This window comes from Lates calcarifer, linkage group LG15 (assembly GCF_001640805.2).
Source record: "Lates calcarifer isolate ASB-BC8 linkage group LG15, TLL_Latcal_v3, whole genome shotgun sequence".
Lineage (NCBI taxonomy): Eukaryota > Metazoa > Chordata > Actinopteri > Centropomidae > Lates > Lates calcarifer.
Window position 1 is genome coordinate 2,725,433 of NC_066847.1, and position 21,770 is coordinate 2,747,202.

The window sequence follows — 21,770 nt, forward strand, 5'->3', positions numbered from 1 at the left end:
TTCCATTGACTCTTTAGGAAATTGGTTTGTTGGTCAATTTAGCTTTTACATGTTACGACAGAGGGAATGTCAAAATCAATACCAGTGTCTCTGGTAAATATCTGCTGAAAATGTTGATGTGATATCAAACCACACACTATAGGCAAGAAACTCTGTCTTCCATTAGAAGAAAAGCCTTTTGGTGTGTTTATTATTTCTGCTGATCCACTCCATCAAACTGAACTGAACTACTTTACCAAATAAGTACAAAAATGTTGTAGTTTTACAAACATAATGGGCCGGACTGTTTGTATGTTAGTGATTGTGGTTGGCTGATTTTACCTTTTGAGCAGAGCCAGATTAGATGTTTTGGGTCAGTATGCTAAGCTAACTGGCTGCTAGCTGTAACCTTATACTAGCAGTTATAGCATGCAGGTTTTCTTAACGAGAAACTGAATAAACATATTTCAAGTGTTGAACTACTGCTGTAAAATCTGCCAGCCAAAGACAGTCAGTAATATGGGTTTTGAATTAAAGATTTACCATCTAAAATTTTAAAGGCCTCTTTACTGAGGAGATAATAAAACTGGTGAAACACCTAATTATTTTAATCTCGTCTCTTAAATGTTGCCAGTTCCAGTAGTGGTTTATCATCAGAAACACATGGGGTGTGTGTGTGTGTGTGTGTGTGTGTGTGGACAAGTAAATTGTGGTGGACATGCAAAACCCTCCAAAGACAACAGATATATGAGGCATAGGCATAGTGCATACTAATGAATACTGTGATATTATTTGCATGCAAATAATATCAAAGGCCAACTTTAAGGTGAAGAGCCGGGTTACCATGAATAATGGTACATTTTAAGACCACAAAGTACTAGATTACTGCATTTTCCAAAAGATATTGGTGTCAGTATTGGCCTTTAAAAACCCAGAAGACGTCCCTGCTAACACCTCCAACAAAGTCAGAATAAAGTCCGCAGAGTGCAGTGTTGGGTTACAAATGAGTCATTTTATTTTTTTAGTGCAACATCACAACAAACAATTTTCACATGAGGTATTCAAAGGGATTTTCTTTAGTTGTTGATACAAAATGTCCCACCATGATTGACGTTTAAAGTGTTGTGTATCTTTTTTTTTTTTTTTTTTTAAGCCTTTGGTTGGTTAGCCACATTCATTAGTAAGTCTAACACATGGACAAGGATGGCACGATAAAGCATGGTGGGTCGAGTCCAAGCTGAGGAAACTCGGACTCAAATATAATATTTCCCTCAGCTCTTCCCCGTTTAAAGCTTTTTGTATGGATTTCATTAATTCCTACTTACAACAGTGGGATCAAACAGTATTTCAACTACACTAAACATTTCGGAAAAAACGGGTGGGAGGGGTGGCTTACAAATGTGGAAAAATAGCTTCTGTCTCCTCTGACCTTTTTTATTATCTTGGGATGAGCGTTTTATTCTTGGGCTTTTTCTGTTACAGCAAGTCACATGATTCTACTTTTCGGAAAACAAGGAATAGGCAACGTTGATTACAGCAAGATCCTCCTTGCTTGGATTGTCACCTCCTTCTTTTTTGGTCTTGAGAATGATTTTTATTTATATACAGAGCATGGATCAATGGGACACTCTAGCATACTGGACTTAAGCTCTGGCTGGACGGGGGCCTCGTTTGGCTCCTGTTACGGATTGATTCCAGCACATTTGGTTTGGAGTAAAAGGCATGAAGAAGAGACGGATGGACAGACAAGATAGATAGTTAGACAGACACCCTGACAGGATGGATTCTTTGGTTAAGGAATATCTTTGCCACACAACATCTCACACAGTTGAGGTAGATGGGTAAAGTCTTCATGTACACACAGGGAAGAGGGCAGGGACAGACGAGGGACACTGGGGTTTACAGAGTCAAAAGACTTCCATCTGAAGACACTGCCTCATGTCAGTTTCTCAGTTCCAGCTCAACATAATACTGTTTTATGCAACATAAATAATCAGCACGCGGAACCCCACTGGTGCTTCTTTGAATCCTCTGAGTGCTACGGTAGCTCTGATAGGGAACTGCTAAAACTACCCATGATACATAATGATTCAGCAGTTACCCATCAATCTTTGGTTGTTTTTTTTGGTTTAAACATTATCAAAAAATGTATTTATTTTTTTTTTGTCTTTTTGTTTTTTTGTTTTTTTTCTGAAAGTATACATGAGTTTTCAGTTCTGCTATTTCATTATTTACGCTCCCCTCAGAATTGCTCTGCAACGGCCTCGGCTGCCAGACTTGTTTTCAGGGTCAAGTTTCTAGAAAAGCCACTAGGGGGTGCCGCAGGCTAAAATGGCAATGCGGATCACCTGCAGCAGCCAAATGGATTCACTCCTTCCTCCCTCCCTCCCTCCCTCTCGCCTCCCCTCTGTACAGAAAGGGAAGAGCTTCCCTGCTTGACACGGAGCAGAAGGTGGCTCAATACAAAAAGCTCTGTCTCCATTTTAGGCTCCCAGTCAGAGAGACAAAGAGAAACCTGAAAGGTGTCACCTCAGCTTTGATACAATGACAGTAGTGAGCAGGGGTCAGCAGAGGAGCCTCCGAGCTCTTTTATTTTTCATTTTTCCCCTCTGTACAGACTCAACTCCACACCCCCTCCACCACCCCCCTTTGCTCTCAGCATGCTTACAATTGTTGCTCATTAAAGTTTAATTCAGCTCCATGCCCCACTACTCCAACACCTCCTGTTCCTCAAACACCCCCCTCCCACCTCTCCTACACACACACCCCACTACCACTATCCTCATTCTGGATGATTCAGCCTCCTCTCTGATCTCCCCCCACCCCCTCTGAATGCCCCCTAAAGCCCACAGGTCTGGCCAAGAGCGGACCCCAGACCAGATACCCAGAGAGGAGATGGGATGAAAAAAGCCTTCCCTTTGAAGTCCATGAAAAAGTCGATGGCCTCTTTCATGACCGCCCGTCTTTCAAGTGCACGCTGTGAAGGGGGCCCAGGCAATCCACCCCTTCCAATGTTAAAGACAGAGAGAGAGAGAGAGAGAGGGAGAAGGAGAGGGTGGAAAACGACCAAGCTAGCCTTGCCACTCTTTGGCAGCATTTACACAGGGGTCAGAGAATCAGATCTTGTGTGATTTAGGCATTCACCGGGCAAAATGTTGGAAACTTAAGTCACTTATGCCTGTGGAAGTTGCAGGGGGATCCCTAAGAACCTTTGGTGATTGGGAATGAACCCAAAACAGCCAGCAACAAACCCTACAAACCTTAAAAACTTTGTGATGAAATCAGGGATTCCTGCAAGATGAGGAACAAACTCTAACACCATTAGAAGACAAGGGACAAACCCTATCAGCCTAAGGGACCTTGCAACAAAATTTGAGATCTCCAGAAGATGAAGAACAAACCAGAAGAACTCAAAGCCAGGAAGAAACCTGAGGACCCTAAAAGGTCAGGAACAATTCCTAAAACCTACAGAAAACCAGGAACATAAACTCAAAATCCACAGAAGTTGATGAACATGTGTTTAAGAACCTCAAAGTCCAGGAATAAATCCTAATACCTTCAGAACCCCAGAAACAGGAAAAAACAAGATCCAAGTAGACAAGGAACAAAACTTGAGAACACCCAAAAGTCCAGGAATGAACCCTCTTGGAACTGAGACAACTGGCAGAAGGGCTTGGCATGTGGAGGACAGTGAGATCACACTGAGCTGGACATAGACAAGACTGTCTGCACTGCTCTGGGGAGGGGGGGCAGGTGAGGGAGATGGGAGAGGTTCACAACCATGCATTTCCCCAGGCAGACACACAGTATGCATGTTTGCATGTGACCCTGAAGGACTTTCGCTCAATGGTGCCTTCTGACAGCACTTTAAGTGGGTCCCCAGACAGTTTACACAGTCCGCCTGATGGCATTGGTCTGAACACAACTTTACAAGCAACCTGTGAACCTATGGGATGCCACATTATCATTGTTGTTGTTATTATCATTATTATTATTATTATCATTATTATTCATGTTATTAATTATAAATATTATCACAACATTCAAACAAGCTTTGGCCTTGGCATTAAGAGCTGACCACAGAGACATTTGCAAGAGTAAAGAAATCCCCATTATTCTACAAAAAAACAAAAACAAAGGCCAGGCCTTAAAGAGAGAGAGAGAGCGAGAGAGAGAGAGAGAGAGAGAGATACGTAACATCACTGGGTGGGTCGGGCTGGATCAGGTTGGGATCGGGTACAAGGTTTAGGGATTCAGGCCGTACATTCAGGGAGGCAATGTTAATCTTTGGTATTACGATGGGATTCTACAGCTAAAAGTGCCCATCAGAAAAAGTCTTCAGTTTCACACAGACATACAGAGCATTGTTAAATAAATACTTACAGTATATAGATAGCATAAATAAATAACCAAATAAATAGAAAGAGGAAAGAAAAAGGGAAAACAATAAATACACAAATGCAGTAATAAATACGTTGATCAGATCAGCAATTGCATTTGAAATGTTCTTGGTTTGATTTAACTATTGGCTATAAGGAGGCATGTTAAAGCCTTTCCTTTGTGGACCAAAAAATGACCTTGTACGTCAGCAGGGCTGAAACAAACTGCCCTGCACTTCCAATGTGTTTCTATAAATAGAGCGATGTGCTTGAAATCTGTACAAAAAGGGCTGAAAGAATCACATTCCTCCATTTTTCTAGACTTCTGTAAAAAAAAGATTTCATAATGGAGCAGAGGTGTGTACAGTTGTTTGGAAATGAGTGGAAAAAATACTACAATGTCACTATACATTGTGTCAGGTGTACCTCTTCCCCACGGAGCCTTTGTGTTCAAAGGCTGATTTTCATTTTTTCTTTTTTTTGGCTTGATTTTGAGTCAAAAAATGGCTGTGGAGCTTTCTTTGGAAGCTCAGTGAGAGTCTTAAAGCTAGACGTTTGCACCAACAAGTCTTTTTCTGCGTCCTACTTGTGTTTATTGATTCCGTCCTGGCGTACAGCGAGATGCACTGCGGTTCCCCCTTGAAAACTCTGATTCATTCAAGGCGGGACCATCTTCAAAGTACAGGCGAAGGCTCCTGTAGATGGTAAATGATTGACAGCTGGAAGTCATGGACGCTACAGAACCCTCAGAATAACTCCAGGCTCCGAACTTGGAACAACGCCACACAGACCAGGGAACCATCACCATGGAAACACATGCTAAGAAAGGGAAATTAGGTTCTTCAGAAAAAATGGTTAAGTTAAAAAAAAAAGCCTTTTCTTCCTCTTTCACCTTGATTCTTGAGGAAAAACAGGACTATAAGAACATTGGGGTAGGATTAATGTCTTTGGATGACGGTGAACAGTTTTGATTAGGAAGTTACACAATGGAGCTCTCCAGATGTGAGCAAACGGCACCTCTTGATTCTTCACGTTTGGAGAGATGACTATAGATTTGAAGGTACATCAAAATATGCTTCCTCCTGATTTGTAATACCCTCATTATCTCTAATCTACATAATCAAAATAATGCAATGAGATGGTGTCTATGTAAGGGTGTGACTCTTCTGAGTCAAATCATCTTTGCACCCTTGACTATACAAGCAGGACCTCACATCCTGCAATCATATCACTCTGGGTATCGCCCCCTTCCATTTCAAGGGAGCGATCAACTTTGGTTTGGGAAAATGCTTCATCTTCATAATATCATCTATAATAGCTGGCTCCGTCGCTCCTTCTGATAACGAGGAGGACATTTATTACGGCTGATCTCTGCCTAGACCAGTCTATGTGCCCCCTTGCTCCCTCAGCGCCCTCCCCATCGCACCTCCTCGGCGGTCCGTCATCACGCCGTGCTGCAGGACACTGCGGAGGAGGAAACGCTGGAGCCCGAGGACCCCGTGGAGGAGGGACGACCCTCATCTGCCCACTTGTTGAGGTTGCGTCGGCGGGCGTTCATGAAGAAGTTGCTGACTGTGGAGAGCTCCAGGCCAAGCTGCTGGGAGATGGTGACCTGTAGCTCCTTGGTCGGGCGGTGGTTCTCCCTGAAGATGGCCATGAGTGTGCGCCGCTGCAGATCCGTGAACACCAGCCTGGTGCGCTTTGGGCCCTGATTGCGCTCCAGCTTGCTCTGCTCCTGCTCCTTCCGCTTGCAGGCTGCAGGCAGATGGAGAAAAGATAAATTAAAAAAGGAAAAGGGAAACAGGTTAGCTAACAGACTGGCTGGCTAACTAGGACAAATGGATTAAGCTGAGGGAAAGTGGATTTGTTGAAAGAAAACAGATTAGCTAAGCAACTTTGATTAGTTAAAAGAGATGAATCAGCAACTTGCTTCATTGTGCAGTAAAGGAATCAAGATGTTCAACCTATCACATCTTATTGCCAGTGAGCTGCTGTAAGGCTGCTGGGATAAAGCAGATAACTACATCCAGGCCAAAGCTCTGAAGTTTTCCCTTCATGGTTTTCATTACGCTCTTCATTCCCCTTTTGAAAAACAGTCTAAAGTTTTACATGGATCTGGCTTAAAGACAAAGTGCAAAATCTGCTGCCGTCATCCACAGACAATGGCTGTGTCTTCCAAAAAATAATCACATGCAAAGACATAAACAGATGCGCAGTAAACTTCTTATTTTGCAAAAGGAACAATGAACAAAAATAAGCCAAAATCTTTCACCTTCTTTCTGTTCTGCTACAGTGGAATTATTGCAAGTTATTTTTCATAAGAGGTGGCAGTTAAATCTGTTACTGGCTTTTACTCCTATGTCTGTTTAACATTTTAAGCTGCAATATACATTCAGAGGCATTCAAAACAAAATGTGGGAGCTATGGGTAAAAGCAAGTTACTAATACCAGAAACATTTAGAGATTATTTACCTTACAGATTAGTGAGACATAACAAATCAAAGTATGATTTAGATTTATTTTTTTTTAAACGTCTTGTAAGTACATTTAAAATTGATCAGTACCACTGCCACATTTTGAGCATACTCTGTTTTCCTTAATATTTCTGTATGTTATTTTTATTTGTATATATTGTGGTCCACAGAGGAAAAATACATAATTTCTTTATGTTAGTATTTCCTGCAGTATTAGCTTTGTGTCATATTCAAACTTCATAAGTGGTAATAGAGGTGATGAATTCCTCTGGTAATTTGTATTTCAATGTCAGGCTTGCTTACACCAACTACAAAATAAAAACTCAGGGTCTGGGTTAAACACCAATGTAGCTGCAGCAGCCTGCCCAATTATATAATCAATATTTCCTCACAAAAAGTATGGAGAAAAAAAAATTACCCTGCAATAAATATATATATAATATACATATATATATATATATATATACACATAAAAGGCCAGTTTTGCTCAGTGAGGAAGAAAAATAGCCTGATGTCTGTGTGTGTGTGTGTGTGTGTGGGCTGAGCTCAGATCCATTTTGAGAATCAGACGAACATTTTGAATTCAGGCTGCATGTTCCTCTGCATATCCATCGCTGAACCTTTCACCTCAAACACGCTGTAATTCTGTATTTACAGGAAACACAACACCAACCTCTGCCTTTTGTGTACAGAGCCAACTCCCCCCTTCTCCCCCTCTCTTTCTCTGTCCATCTCCTTCCACTTCCTCTCTTCCTTTTCCCTTAGTGGACACTTCAACATCATTAGTTCCTCATAAAAGTCATTTACATGTGGCGGCAGTGAGTGAGTAATAATCACTTTAGGGGGAACTAATTTATTTTCTATTAAAGGCGGGTTACGTCAGGGGTGAGTGAAACGAGCAGAGTCGGCATTGCCCAGGGTGTTTAGAAGCCTTAAGTGGACTAAAACATATTTGGGGGAGTCATGCAATTACCTAAATGCACACTTTTAAGAGGTTTCAATCAGCACTGTGCGGTTGAGCGACTGTTTTGCTGATGTTATCAAATGCGTTTCTAAGTGTAAGCATTGGTGTATGTACACACAACACACACAAACACACAAATAAACACACATACACAGTAGGGAAGAACCGTTGGACTGATGCTGATCGTGGACATTTATCAAACACTGGCCTGCAAACTGGAAACAGAACTCTTTTCCCTTTTTTGGTGTATTTATTTGAATGTGTGATAATTGTCTTATTTAGATGAATTCTGACATGATGTCCATGGTTTTTAACATGCTGTTTCAGAAGCTCTTCCACCTTCAGAGAAATACAAATGAGGGTGTAACACTGAATCTCTGGACATTTTTAGCATGAAAACAGCCTTAACAGCCTCTACTGTGAAAAGGGTCATCTGAACAAGTCATCTTGATGCCTTATTTTCTCAGCCTCTAACTCATTTCAACTTATTTTAAGGATTTTAATAAAAATAGCTAACCTGGAAACAAGACTGTAAAATGCATTTCACAGTACTAGAATAAAGAACATTGACACTTTATTCTGAAAGATTCTTGCAACAAGCTTTTCTAGTGGAAACTGGATGAAATCATCTTGCTGCACTGCCAGACTTCTTCACTTGTTTTAAGAAAACAAGGTTTATGGAACTCTATTATTGACAAAAATGACTTGATTAGATGGAGATATCAGCTGGCTATAGCCTCAAAATCCCATATTTCAAACCCTAATACACACAAAGATGCAATCCAACACGCATGCTACAAACATACATTATATTAACCACAGATGCTGCCTTCAGCTCTCACAACAGCACTGACACTCTAAATTGATTGGCTTACATCTTCCAATTGAGAAACATCTCACACAGCAAAGGCTGCTGATGTTTACTGTATGACCGGCTCTTCACTCCTCAAACTCGCAGTGGCAAATTTCTCTCATTAGCAGAGCGCTTGAGAAATAAGTGTGACCTTACTGCCGTCTTTTCCACAAGAGTGCGATCACAACAGCAGCATTAGAGCCGGGTCCGGAGCTGTGTGGGTACATGGTACCACTGGGCTTTGATTGCTCTGACATCCAGCTGAGTTTCTGAAACTTAAGTACTGAACTGGACACGAATAAATCTGGCTGTGAATTCCCCACATACGTTCTCCTCTAAAATCATTATCTGAAGGAAATGTTTTGACTCTGGGATGCACTCTTGTCAACTTGAGATTACAGGGGCCTGTTAGCTTTTAGGCATCCAGAGCTTGTTTGCATTTCTGAGAGTTATCGAACGACGTCTCATTAAAATCTGAACAGGCCGAGATGTCAGCGGCATGTCAATATCACTACAAGTGAAATAATTTTTTTTTTTTTTTTCCCAAATGCTACATTTTTCACAGGCTTTACACCATCCCCACCATCAATATTTCTGGGTTGGGGGTTGGGAGGTGGGCTGCAGCTATAGAAGGTATATACAGTGGTGCACTCTCAGCTCATGTAGTAATGAAAGGAATGACATGATAGCTCTGGCTAGCTTGCTTGTAGTGTGGATTTATGGCTTGTTGGAGGAGTCTGGGTGTCCTGTAGCTCTCCTCCTCCTCGCCTCCATCCCATCCTCGGCTCTCTCCCTTACTGACGATCATAACGCCGACCATTAAGTAAATGCTTCCTTATGCTGTAATCATGTGTAAAAGGCTCACAATTACCATGCTATAAATCCCCGGTGCTGGGGCTACTCCTGGAGACATAAATATTCCCCTATAGGCTTCTTATGATCGTGGGAACAGCCCCTAATCATGATGTATGCCCCTGTCTCGTGTTGCTGAAACGTGATCGAAAGCCCTTTCCCTACCCCCCGGCGTCTCAACCTACACCCCCCCTCCCAGCCAGAACCCCCCCCTGTCCTCTCCTTCTCCCCCCCCCCCCCCCCCAGCCCCAGCCCACCCCCTGCTGATTTCTTGGGCCAGGGGCTGATAGAAATTATTGATTAAATCTGTGCAGCTCAGACTCCTCGACCCACAGAGGCTGGTTAACCCCTTCAGCGCTGGTGTGGGGGGAGCTGCAAGAGCCAGATAAAAAAACAAAACAAAAAAAAAAAACCAAAAACAACAACCCCTGTTTGTTTGGTGTTACGCAGCTAAGACCACGTCGGCCTGTTTACAATTCCTGATATGTAAATGGAATCGGCTTTGACCTTTGAGCCTCACCAGCCGAATGTGAACTGTATGCAGCGAGAGGTGGACAAGGCTTTGTGGCTTTCATTACTGTGGGGGTGGTGCAGGCACTGAAGCCGACACGTAAACCGCATTGACCTTTCTTATTCATTTAGACCTTTAGTCAAGGGCTTCGGCCATCATCTTTAAACTTATAGTCTCTGATCCCCCCCTCCTCGACTTTAAGTGTCGGAGCATGGCTGTGTGGTCTTTATCCCGCCTTCTTCTCCAACTAAATCCTGATTGCCTCCTCCACAGCCTGAGGTTGGGCTGGAGATGCATCTCATATACAGTGCAGTAATCCATAGAGCATACACACACACACACACACACACAAAGAAAAAACCAAGATACTGCGGATAAATCCAAGAGATCACCTCCTCCGTGTTTAGCAAAATGTCTCAGCAGAAAGACAATTATTTGAAAAGACAAAATGGCAGCAACTACATTCTATAATTACTGCGCGTCAAGGGCTCACAGAGAGCTCTGCAGCCCTCCATATATAAGAGACATAGTTATGGAAATAGCACAGCACTGCTGGTTGACACTGAGGGGCCTTCTATGTATTTAAGCGAGTGCTGCATTAAGGAGGATCATCTTAAAACTTGAGGCGTGAAGCAGAGAGCACTTGAGCTATCTTCAGACTGGGGAGCACAGGGGCACCGCGCATTCTAATTCCAGTCTCGATTCGCCGATGCGGCCGAGGTGTGTGTGGGCAAGGCGTGCTGCTCTTTCCCATGGAAATCAATAGAGGCTTGTAATTAAACAAAAGGGGGTTGGCCGGGGGGAAAAAAAACACAACAACCCCCTTTGGAAAGTAGGTTATGTAGAAAAGTGCCGAGCTGTCCAAATTGTGGCTTTGCCAAGAACTAAATATGCAATTTCAGAGTGTGTGGGAGCAGAGAGAGAGGAGCATTGTCAAACATTAGCACACTTCTCTGTGTAGGGACTTTAATTTTTTATGAGTCTGATTGATCGGCTGCTCGGACTCAGAGCACTGACTCGTTAAAATAATGTTTGTGTCTGTAAAGATGAAAAAACAAGGATGCTGCAAATAAAGAGAGAATGATTGATGATTAGAAATCTGTTTAAAGGAACAAAGGGCTGTTTTATCATGAGGACGATTAGGTTTTTGTGGTACGGGAAGAGGCGTTTTGCATACAAAGTCTCAAAATCACACAATTAGATTCATCAAACAACATTTCTGTGGAATTACAGAGCAAAACCCAGAGATAACCCATCGTAAGATAAGAGGTTTGCGTGTGATTGGTGTAACGTTTTGCTAAATGGAGGATGTACACATGTGCTCTCAGAGCCAAACAATCAAAGATCAATAATTGTGAAGGGATTGCAAGAGTGCACAATCATTACCTATGAACCCTATTGTGTTGTTGGGCTTAATCAGTCGAGCTGCTGACAGAGAGCGAAAAGCAGTGATCAACTGGGCAGGCTCACACACACGTACAGCTCACAGACCCCCGCAGTGAGCAGACCACTTGCAGATACACACACACACACACACACACACTCACTCACTCATCTGTGCTCATCTCATATTACTGTGTTCACTTGGATCTCTTTCTGTGCACCGTGTATCAGATGGGCCCTCGGTCCCTATGGAGGTACAACACTGTAACACAGCACTGTACAGCGTGCTGTCGTGTCTTCAGTTCACATCCCCAAAGAATATTAAATGTCAAGCAGCAGATTACAATGTGCCTTTCAAAAAAATCTTTACCCCATGCAATCTGTATAAATACTACTAGGCCTGCAACTAATGATTTTTTTGATTATCGATTGATTTTTATTATTTTTCCAAATAATAGTATTTGTTTAGAACATCAGAAATTGCCAAACTGAAAAAAAATCTGAAGGTCTCTGAGGCCAAAGTCCCAAACAGTGCAAAACCACTGAATACACTGACTTTACACAGATATAAAAAAGAAAAGGACAGGACAGTGTGAAGCTTGAACCTGCTAATGAATACCTTTTTTTTGAGACAGATAATTTTTGACTGATAATCAAAATAGATGTCAATTCATTTCGACTAATCCATTCAGTTCTAAAAACTACATGCATCTCCAGTTAAGAAAATAACCTCCTTTTTTCCAGATATGAAAAATCTCACAAATCTACGAGGTGCTGCCTCTGAGCAGAACAACATTCGTATTTAGCCTTGCAGTAATTGCATCGGTGACGACGTTGATAAAAGACGTCTGGCAAAAGCTCAAGTCTAATTTGCATCAGCTACCTTGCCAACTCAACTTCAGCCTCGCGCTGAGCAGATATAAATCACTGCTCGAATTAATCAATCGCTCCAGAATGGCATATCTGCACAAATTATTTTGTGGGCTCAAAAGCGATTAAATTGCCAACCACTGCTCAAGCTGATCTTCATGGTTCATTTAAGAGGAGGGCAAATGTCTGTGGCTTTTTTATTGTAGCTACTGTACAAATCAATAGGAGCTGTTTGGGAGCAAAGTAAACAAAGGAACGGCACATATGGCCCTTTCTTGCTCAAACTGTCCTCAATGTGCTGATCAGTTCTTATTATCCAGGCTGTTGAGACAATAGAGAAACCAGTGGTACATTCAGTGTTGTGAAGAAGGGAAACATCAGTATGATGCTTTTGCTTTTCCTCATGTCTCAGCCTGAGCTGCATACTGATTGCTGGAGAGAAGAATTTTTTTGGAAGACATGGAGAAGGAAGGTGTTTGGGGAAAACACGGAGAGAGAGTGTGTCTGTTTGTTGTTGTGGTTTCTGTGTGAGCGTGAGTGTGTATGTACGCGTGTGTGTGTGTGTGAGGCAGATAGAGAGCAAAGCCAGATCTTACCCTCCAGCCGGAGCGAGGCCATTCTTTGAAACTCGGGCTCCTGGAGCCAGCGGGACATCCTCTTAAAGGTCTCGCGGCCAGACTTGAGCTTGCCCCAGGGCTTGGGGTTCCTCAGGAGGTCAGACAGCGTGCCCTGTGACCTACACAGAACCCTCTCGGCGAAGATGGCCTGGGGGATGCTGTACCTCTTCAGCTCAGTGATGATCCTCTGGGCCACATCCCTGGTATTGATCTCCTCCCCGGTGCCGCCTCCGCTGCCCTGCAAGCCCGGCAGCATGCCCTCGCCAGGTGAGGACGAGGCGGACGACGAGGAGTGCAGGTGCTCGCCCATCTTGGAGGCCTGCTGGCTCGGGTGATGGTGGGGTTGGTAGTGCTGGCTGTAGATGTGAGGGTGGTGGCCTGGGGCATGCTGGTGAGCCTCCATTTTATTCAACTGATGCCCCACTGACACATCACCTCCTCCCAGGCCCGGTGGTGACATCTCACGGCCAAAATCCGACGTCCTGCAGAAGAGGCTCCCCCCATGGACGTCGTAGCCGCCATGGAGCATCTGGCCGCCATTGCCATTGGGGCTGTTACCCAGGCTGCCATAGCCGTGCATGGAGGATCCCAGGCCTGAACCTGTGGACGGGGGCGACAGGCTTTGGGCCATGGCGAGGTCCTTGCCATAAGGGTTGTAGAAGTTGGTGCTGAGGCCTCGGTCCTCACGCATGAGAGTGAAGCTACCAATGACATTGCTGACAGGCAGGCAGGGGTGGTGGTGATGGTGGTGGTGGAACTTGTCATCAAAGGGCTGCAGGGGGGTCAGGGTGGTGTAGGTGCTGCCAGAGCTGGACGGGGAGTCGCCGCTGTAGCCCAGTGCTGACATGGAGTGGTCGAAGCCCGGTGGACGGGGCTCAGGCTCCAGAGACATGGAGGGGCCCCCAAGGGAAGGCCTGGGGAAAGCAGCTGAAAGGTCCCGCGAGTGCAGCATGGCCCTGCCATCCTGGCTGTGAGCCAGATCAGAGTGACTGTGGAGGGACATCTCCCCTAGACTCCCATCCATCTTCAGTTTCAGCAGATAAATCTGTATTTCTTGCCCCTGTGTGTTGCTGCTCGTCTCTTGTTATTGTTGTTCAACAGCCAGGCTAACAGTCTGGAAGGTCTCTTGTTACACCAGACTATGGATTTATTGATTTGTGAATTAATTGATTTCCGGGCTTATGGGGTGTCTAATTAATTATCTGATAACGTTAAGTACTGTCTTCAAACTCCCTCAAACTCCCAGAAAACGAGTTTGCAACAACATCAGGAGCTTTAGCTGTGATTTTATTCTCACTTGTGCATCAGCACTCTGCTCTCTTGTCTCTTTGGTGCTCAGCTGTGTTCCTCGGCAGAAGCCTCGCTTTTGTGCCTGCGTGAGACAAGACAGGCGCTGTTACTCCGCTGTGTTTAAACTTTGATGCTTACACAGAAGGAAAACAGACGAATAACGTTTGTCTCATTAGCCTTAAACACTATTTCACACTCATGCATCCAAAACAATGAGAATAACTGAAGCATTTGTAATTTTACCTCACACGTCCCGCGGAACGAGAGAAAGCCGATATCGGTGTTTTAATCACTTCAACCAAACCTCATCTTGGAATGAGAGATTTTTCTTTCTTATGCAAAGTTAGAAATACAGAAGTAGCGCGCATGCGAAGCGCTGCACATTACTGACGCGTTTGCATATTTACACCTCATGTAATGAATCTGAACGATGCTCTAACTAAAGACCAAACACGATGGCGATTCAGAAACAAAATCACCGACATGTGAATGTTTATCGAGCTCCAAAATCCTACCTTTAACATCCACTTCTCAGAGCGCGTCCGCGGCTGTTGTCCGTCCTGTGCATCTCTTCGATTGTGTCGCCGAGCAGCCCTGCAGATTCACACAATTGGTCCGCTGCGCCCCGGGGTGCTACATTCACCAAAACCAGAGTGCAAAAACCATCTGCGGTTACAGACGAAGCTCTCTCGCTCCCTTCGTTCCCTCTTTTCAGTCTTTGTTTTCCACTCTAAAAATCTCCGGGTCTAGCTCGTTTTTTTGCTCTACACTAGCAGCTCTCCTCTTTTTCTTTCATTATCTCGTGAGATTTTCCTCCTCCTCCTCCTCTTCCCTCTGCCTGCCACTTCATCGATCTCACCACCAACTCTTTCTCCTTCTCCTCCTCCTCCCCCTTTGCTCACATTGACTCTCTGCTTTCAGTGCGTCACTGCCTTAAAAATCTGACAGATGTGCGATGAAATTCCTACTCCAATTAACCCTTTCTCTCCGGGTGGGGTTGGGGGGGTTAACGGGGGGGGAGGTGTGGAGGTGGAGATGCTCCCTTTCTCATAACCCCACAGGTTAAGCCTTCTTCAGCTGATTGCATGCACAACTTATGAATTATGTGCACACATCCTGGTCACTCTGCTGCGCTCGGCTGTTTATTGTATCTGATCAATGGATTTTCACAGGCTGCAGCTAATGTCGTTTTGTCTTTGTGTAACAAGTGATGCCTTTGTTGTTATTGTCACTGGGAAAAAATATCTGTAACATGGAGATGGGATGGGCTTTAGCTCGATAGTGCACAAGCATTTCTTTTTTTTTTTTTCTTCTGTTGTGATTTTTATTGTTGGCGGGATTTTATAATGACCTTTTCTCTTGTTTTTAATTTCTAATATCAGTGCAGGAGTAGTTGAGGCCCTGAGATGATTAAAAAACTGAATTAAGGGTGAATATGCTATTATGTGAATCGCCTCAGTAACTTATTGACTACAGAAAAATCTATCCATTTACACTCTGCTATGCGCCATCTTCACACAAGGCCACATCCCGTACCTCTCCGATTTATTACCAAATCATCCAGAAGGAGTTTTTAGGCTCTCTCTTTATTTTTCTGACTCCTCTTGATGGTTTAAGACGAATGTAAATCCCACTTTTCAGGAATAAACGCTGTCAAGTGACGCTCGTGTTTAGCCCAGCTCTTAATCAGCACTCAGCACGCGGCTCCATTCACTCACACCGCCAACACTTAAGTCTGGAAAGTCCCTCAACGAGATCAATGCGACCCTTATTTTTTCCAGAAGACCCTCGACCTGCTGCTGCAGCACCGAGCAGGCAGACACACTGCAGGCCCGGACTGCTGGGAGCGCGTGCGTGTGTGCACATGTGCACGTGCAAAAGTGCAGAGTGTATGCTTGAATTTATGTCTAATTTGTGAGTGTGTGTGTGATTTTATAGTCATTCAGTGTATGTGTACGCGCAAGTGTGCGTGCATGTAGGCCTGTACTTGTAAGTGCTTTTGTTCGAGTGCGTGCATGCTTGTACATGCGCGCATTCACAGGAGACTGGTGTACATTAATGTGTGCTGGCGCCTGTATGCGAATATAAGAGGCATATATATACATCTAGTCTGCATGGTCAGGCCCGGGCGTGCATGTTTGCGCGCGCGCCGGCCTCCGAGAGAAACACAGAGACAGACAGAGGCAGGGAGGCAGAGCGCATACTAATCATATCTGTCTGTCAGTTTAATTTTCAGAGATGAGCAGTTCTGGCGTTTGGAAACAGCGGAGCGGTGCGCGGTGTGGGACCGCCGGCTTCCCGGAGCAGATGCTGCCCTATCGATCCGCCCTGCGCGCAGCCAGCACGGAAGGGATGCGTGTAAGGATGGCGAGTAGCTGGAGGTAAAAATGGTCAACGGCTACAGAGCGAAAATAAAAGGTTGTTTTGGAGGTCGGGGTGAAAGTTCACCTTCTGTGGCTGGAAAACCCGAGAAGGCAGACTGACACCCGAGCTGCGAGGCCCCCCAACTTTTTACACTGCGGGCTTGGAAGGAAACTGACACCCGGCGGGGTGTTTAGGGTCTGGGTTTGTCAACACGGGGCTTTGCATTCAGCCACGTGTAATAATGGCGGAACCATTTTCTAGTCCTGCGTAATGAGCGATTATGATGAGAAAAATATTTACATCCCATCCGCCGAGCTGATGATTTCAAGCTTCAAATGTTAGTGAGGCCATTTCCATTCTAAGGATTTAGCTGATGCTCCCTCATCCAGAGTCACTTTCCTCAGAGCAGCAGCAAGATCAGCAACATTACAGCCAAAACATTTACATTTCAGCCATTTAGCTGATGCTCTCAGAGGGGCTTACAGTGAGAGCAACAGTATGGAAGCCTCAAACCTCCCATTACCAATACAGGCAATAAATATACTGAGGAAAATTCACATTTTAGTCATTTAGCTGCAGCGCTTATCCAAAGTGACTTTAGACTCAATGGGTCCAGAATAAGCTTTTAATCTAAAGCCAATATTGAGCGTGTTTAGATTTTAACCATTTAGCTGATGCGTTCATCCTGTGGGACATGTACAGCTGCATCAAATCCTGCATCACCAATATTACAAGAAGCCAACAGGGACGAGGTCAAGGGTCAGAGGACATTGCTGTGACCTTAAAATGACCATGCATGTGCTGGAAAATAAACATAATCAGCCAAAGGAAAGACGGAGAGAGGTTTATTTTCTGGTGTTGAAGTGAAAAAGGAAGGAAGGTGTTTCCAGCCTGTAAAGGAAGAGTGACTTATCAAGATTCATAAATTCATATTTTCATTAGAAGAAAAAAAAACAAAACAGAAAGGTGGTATTTTCTGCAGCCATGGACGTGCAGTGCATGCTGGGCCAAAGGCCTGCAAACACCTCTGCTGCTGCAGCAGGAAAACGGATGGAGGAGAAAAAAAAAACCCAGTGCAACATTATTCATCCTGCATTTCCACTCGCCCCCCAAATCTGCTGTTTAATCACCGAGTGAACGTGATCACTTGTTGGTAAATTATAATGGATGGAGCGCACGCGCGAGGTTGCAGTTTTGAATGAGATATTGACTCCTTATTTGCAGCAGGGAGGAAAAAAACCTAAATGACTGTTTTAATGCAGCGTCAATCCGAGAAAGAAGAATCTGATCTGAAGAGCAAAAGCAGCTTCCTTTAATTCCTGATGACTTGATTCTTGAGTTTTCGCCCAAAGAAGGAAATCCAGGTGTAAAGACTCTTCCACCGATCAATATATTTATTTTTTAATGTCCGAAATGTAAAATAATAATCGTCATGTTTTGATAAAAGAGACTGATGATGCTGTTGTTGCTGCTGCAGGGTTTGGATTCCGAGTCTAAATTGGGCGCTTTGTTTTCATTTAATCTGGATATCCCATGCATTATTTAATCACACACACACACACACACACACACACTGTTAAACATGACAGCTGAAACTCAAACCATGCATGTTCACTTTTCTGCCTCTGCAGTGCGAGTGTGTGTGTGTGTGTGTGTGTGTGTGTGTGTGTAAACAGTGCAGCAGTAAGCACACACACAGCAGAACACTACATAATACATACAAAACACAAGTTCATTTTAGAAGTGATTTATTGTGATGTAGCCTATATAATACATAGGTTTATTAATACAGTCAGTATAATACATTTTGGACAGTCAGTGCATTCAGCTCTTATTTTGAAAAGCAAACAAGTTGACGCCGTGGAAAGGATCATAATGTATAACAATAACAAACAATATAATTGAACTTTTACTCTTTCAGTGAAACTAAACCTCAAAACACACAACACACACTGCAAACAAAGTTCAGCGGGAGACATGTTTTAAACAGTTCAAAATAAATGGGAGATTCTTCAGGTGTGATTCTCGATTCTGGCTCCAAACTGAGATTAGAAATGAAAAGATGAATGAATAGTTTTCATCATATTAATCAAGACCCGTCACTACTGTAGTTGAACTTCTTATTAATGTTACTGTCGTCGCCTTGGACAGAACCTGTTGTAGTTACCGCCTCTGTCTGTTCAGTATGTGTAACCACCGCCGACCTTCTGTCGGTTTTGAAAGTTCTACTACAAATTAATTTTCGCCACAGTTGTGACTGTTTCCGGAACATGTGAGGTGTGTTAGTGTTTCCTGCAATACTGTGGATCACAACACACACACACACACACACACACACACACACTGACTGACAATCATCTGTCTTTCATGTGCTGATTCCAACACTGTGATTTCTGCTCATTACAACTGGTGAAACAGTTATTTCCTCAAACTGCCTCTAATTCTTTTATTATTATTTTACAATCGATTTTATTTACCAGTAAAAGTCGAAGTGAAATCCTGTTGCTCGCAGCGTCTCTCGAAGTTTTGGTTTCTTTATTTTTTATATATATTTGTTAAAGCTGACTTCACAGCTGGACCCGCGCTGTGTCGCTCAGTGTGTGAAAGTTTATTTGTTAAAATAAAAGTTTTACAGCAGAAATCTAAATTTTACAGAGGTGACTTTAAGATATTATTTGTGCATCTGCCGCTGAAGTTAAAACTCAACAAATAAAAGTTTGACTTAAAACATCATCCTAAAATAGAAGAATACACATAGAATAATATAAGGATTATTATTCTAACAATTTCTATTTTTACTGGTTTATTTTATTTCATAGCTCTGTATCAGACAGTGTTTAAAGTGGCTCAGCACTGAACAAACCAGTGCACCATTTCTAAACGTAATAAATAACACAGTTACTATTTACTCCTTACAACACGTAAACATTGATGCTGTTTATAGCAGCATGAATTTACAAATAATATTTTTAAAACGCATTAATTGCACGTCTGTAATTGCAAGAGACAACAATGACGATAAAAAGAAAATATTAAATTCCAAAATTATGTATTTCGATTTTTTTTAAGCATAACAGAAGCTTAAACGCATGTTTCACTATGAATCTAAAGCAGATGATTAGGATTTAAACATGAAACTAATTTGAAATGAAAACCTTCACAGTATCATATAATGACTCTCTGTTACTGTGTCACTGCTCTGTTTCTTCTCTTCCTTTTTCCTGTTGTCAACTCCCTTTTTATTTCTCTCCCATCCCTAACCAATCGATAAAATCAATTATTACAACGAGGCCTGGCGTTGCACAGATCACAATGTGAATAATCGATAACCGAATTAATTTGAGCGGATTGGATCTGAAGAAGAAGAAAAAAAGAACAAAAATAATAATGGCAATAATAATGGTAGAAATTAGCTCTGATGAAAAAAACCCACCACAATGACTCATTACACGTTTAGTATCAGATAACAAGAGTGACTCACACATGAACCTGCAGGACTGTGGAGCATAAATATTGATGATTATGAGGTTAAAAGGGGTCTTTCATCAGTCTGATCTGATCTGTTATGCAACATAAAAATTATAATGATTAACATGATTCAAATTGATCTTTTCTTGGCTCTTTTTCATGAACCCTTTTAAAGGGCTTGATATAAACACACATAACCTGCAGGCAAATGTCTGCCCATGCAGGCCTACTGTTTATCTGCATCTACAGCATGTGGCCTGCTGCACACACACACACACACACACACACACACACACGTTTCTACCTGAAGCACACTGCTGATTAATAATATTAATAATATTTTTTTAACTCTACATTTTATACTATTGCAAAATAAATAAAGAGAAGCCAAATTTTATATCATTATATCTGAATAATCCACAAACCACTGACAGTCTATTATATATTTCACCACATATGTATAAGTGGTCACATCCTTTCCTTAATAAAGTAAAATATATACATGCAATAAAATAAAACGGCCCTTTTCACACTCAGGAGAGCCCATCTGCCTCCATCAGGTCCAAACTTTGAGCAAGTGAATGACTGATAATCACATTATTTTCCTCTATTATTTGCACGTTTAGATGTAGTAATGATCGTGTACGCCACGATGTGGAACTTGACTTCACAGCGTGAATAATGTTATTATCGATCATATCTGGTTTAATGCAAATTCACTCAGTTTAATTCACCGAGTTCGCCTGCTGTGCAGATGAGCCAATAATGCGCTACAGCCACGAGAACTGAAGGAGGGAAAAATACAAAAAAATACAAAAACTGTTTCATTTGCGAACATTAGACATTACATGAGGGAAAATGTTTTTAAATATTCAGCTGATGGCGGTTTTTGAGATTTTATTATTATTATTTCTTTATTTTTGCTTCATTACTTAAAGTTTTCTTTGGAATAAATGTAATCAAATTGTCTTAAAATATCGCTGCAGGGACATTTTGTTTGTATAAAAATAAAAGCATTTATTTTAGAAAGTTCCTCAATTAGAATTGAGAGGGTAGTGTGTGTGTGTGTGTGTGTGTGTGTGTGAGCGCCAGTCAGTATTGATCCATGCATTTTAAACAGCCTCCCATTTGCCCTACAACTATTTTTCATATAAAATGTAAATATCTGCCTCTGTAATTGGCTCCGCATTCTTTATGCAAATGAAATTATCTGGTGGCCCGAGCCGCGCGGGGAGGAAGGAAAAGTGTTTAATTTATGTAAAACGGAGCTCTAGAGGGTGCAAAGGTCGATAAGTTGCTACTTGTCTGAGTTTATTTCTTTTCTTTTCTCTCTCTTTCTCCTCTTTTTTCAGCTCTGAGTCAGTGCTCATTAGAAGTTTTTAAAAGTTTAACAATTAGAGGTCTCCATCATTATAGCTGCTGAAGTCCTGCACTCACATACTTTGAGGTGAAGTTTTTAAAGCAGATATAAATGTGAAAATCCAGCTGTCATTTCCTCAGTGCTCACCTGACCCAGGCAGGGATTATGCTTTTATTTTCCTCAGCTCATATTTAGCTTGTTTTGTTAAAGTTATGTTTTATTTTGAATTAGATTTTTATCTTAAACATTACTTTTTAACACTGCCAATAATGTATCAACTCCATTCACTGACTGAAAGTTAAGATACTTATTGTAATGAATCTATTTTATTTTCCTAAGAGTTGGGTTTACGGTTAAGACCAACAAGCTGCCACACCAGAACCATGAATATAATTTGCATCATTAA

General features: G+C 42.5%; 1 protein-coding gene across 1 annotated transcript; it reads right to left on the minus strand.

Moving 5' to 3' along the window:
* Positions 1 to 971: 971 nt before the first annotated feature.
* Positions 972 to 15,034, minus strand: onecutl (one cut domain, family member, like). The gene is made up of 3 exons (XM_018676086.2): positions 14,688 to 15,034; positions 12,862 to 14,254; positions 972 to 6,113 (listed from the first exon to the last, which is right to left on the minus strand). The coding sequence occupies exons 2-3, from the start codon at positions 13,904 to 13,906 to the stop codon at positions 5,803 to 5,805; spliced, it is 1,356 nt and encodes a 451-aa protein (XP_018531602.1). The 5' UTR covers positions 13,907 to 14,254; positions 14,688 to 15,034; the 3' UTR covers positions 972 to 5,802.
* Between the last annotated feature and the right edge of the window lie 6,736 nt (positions 15,035 to 21,770).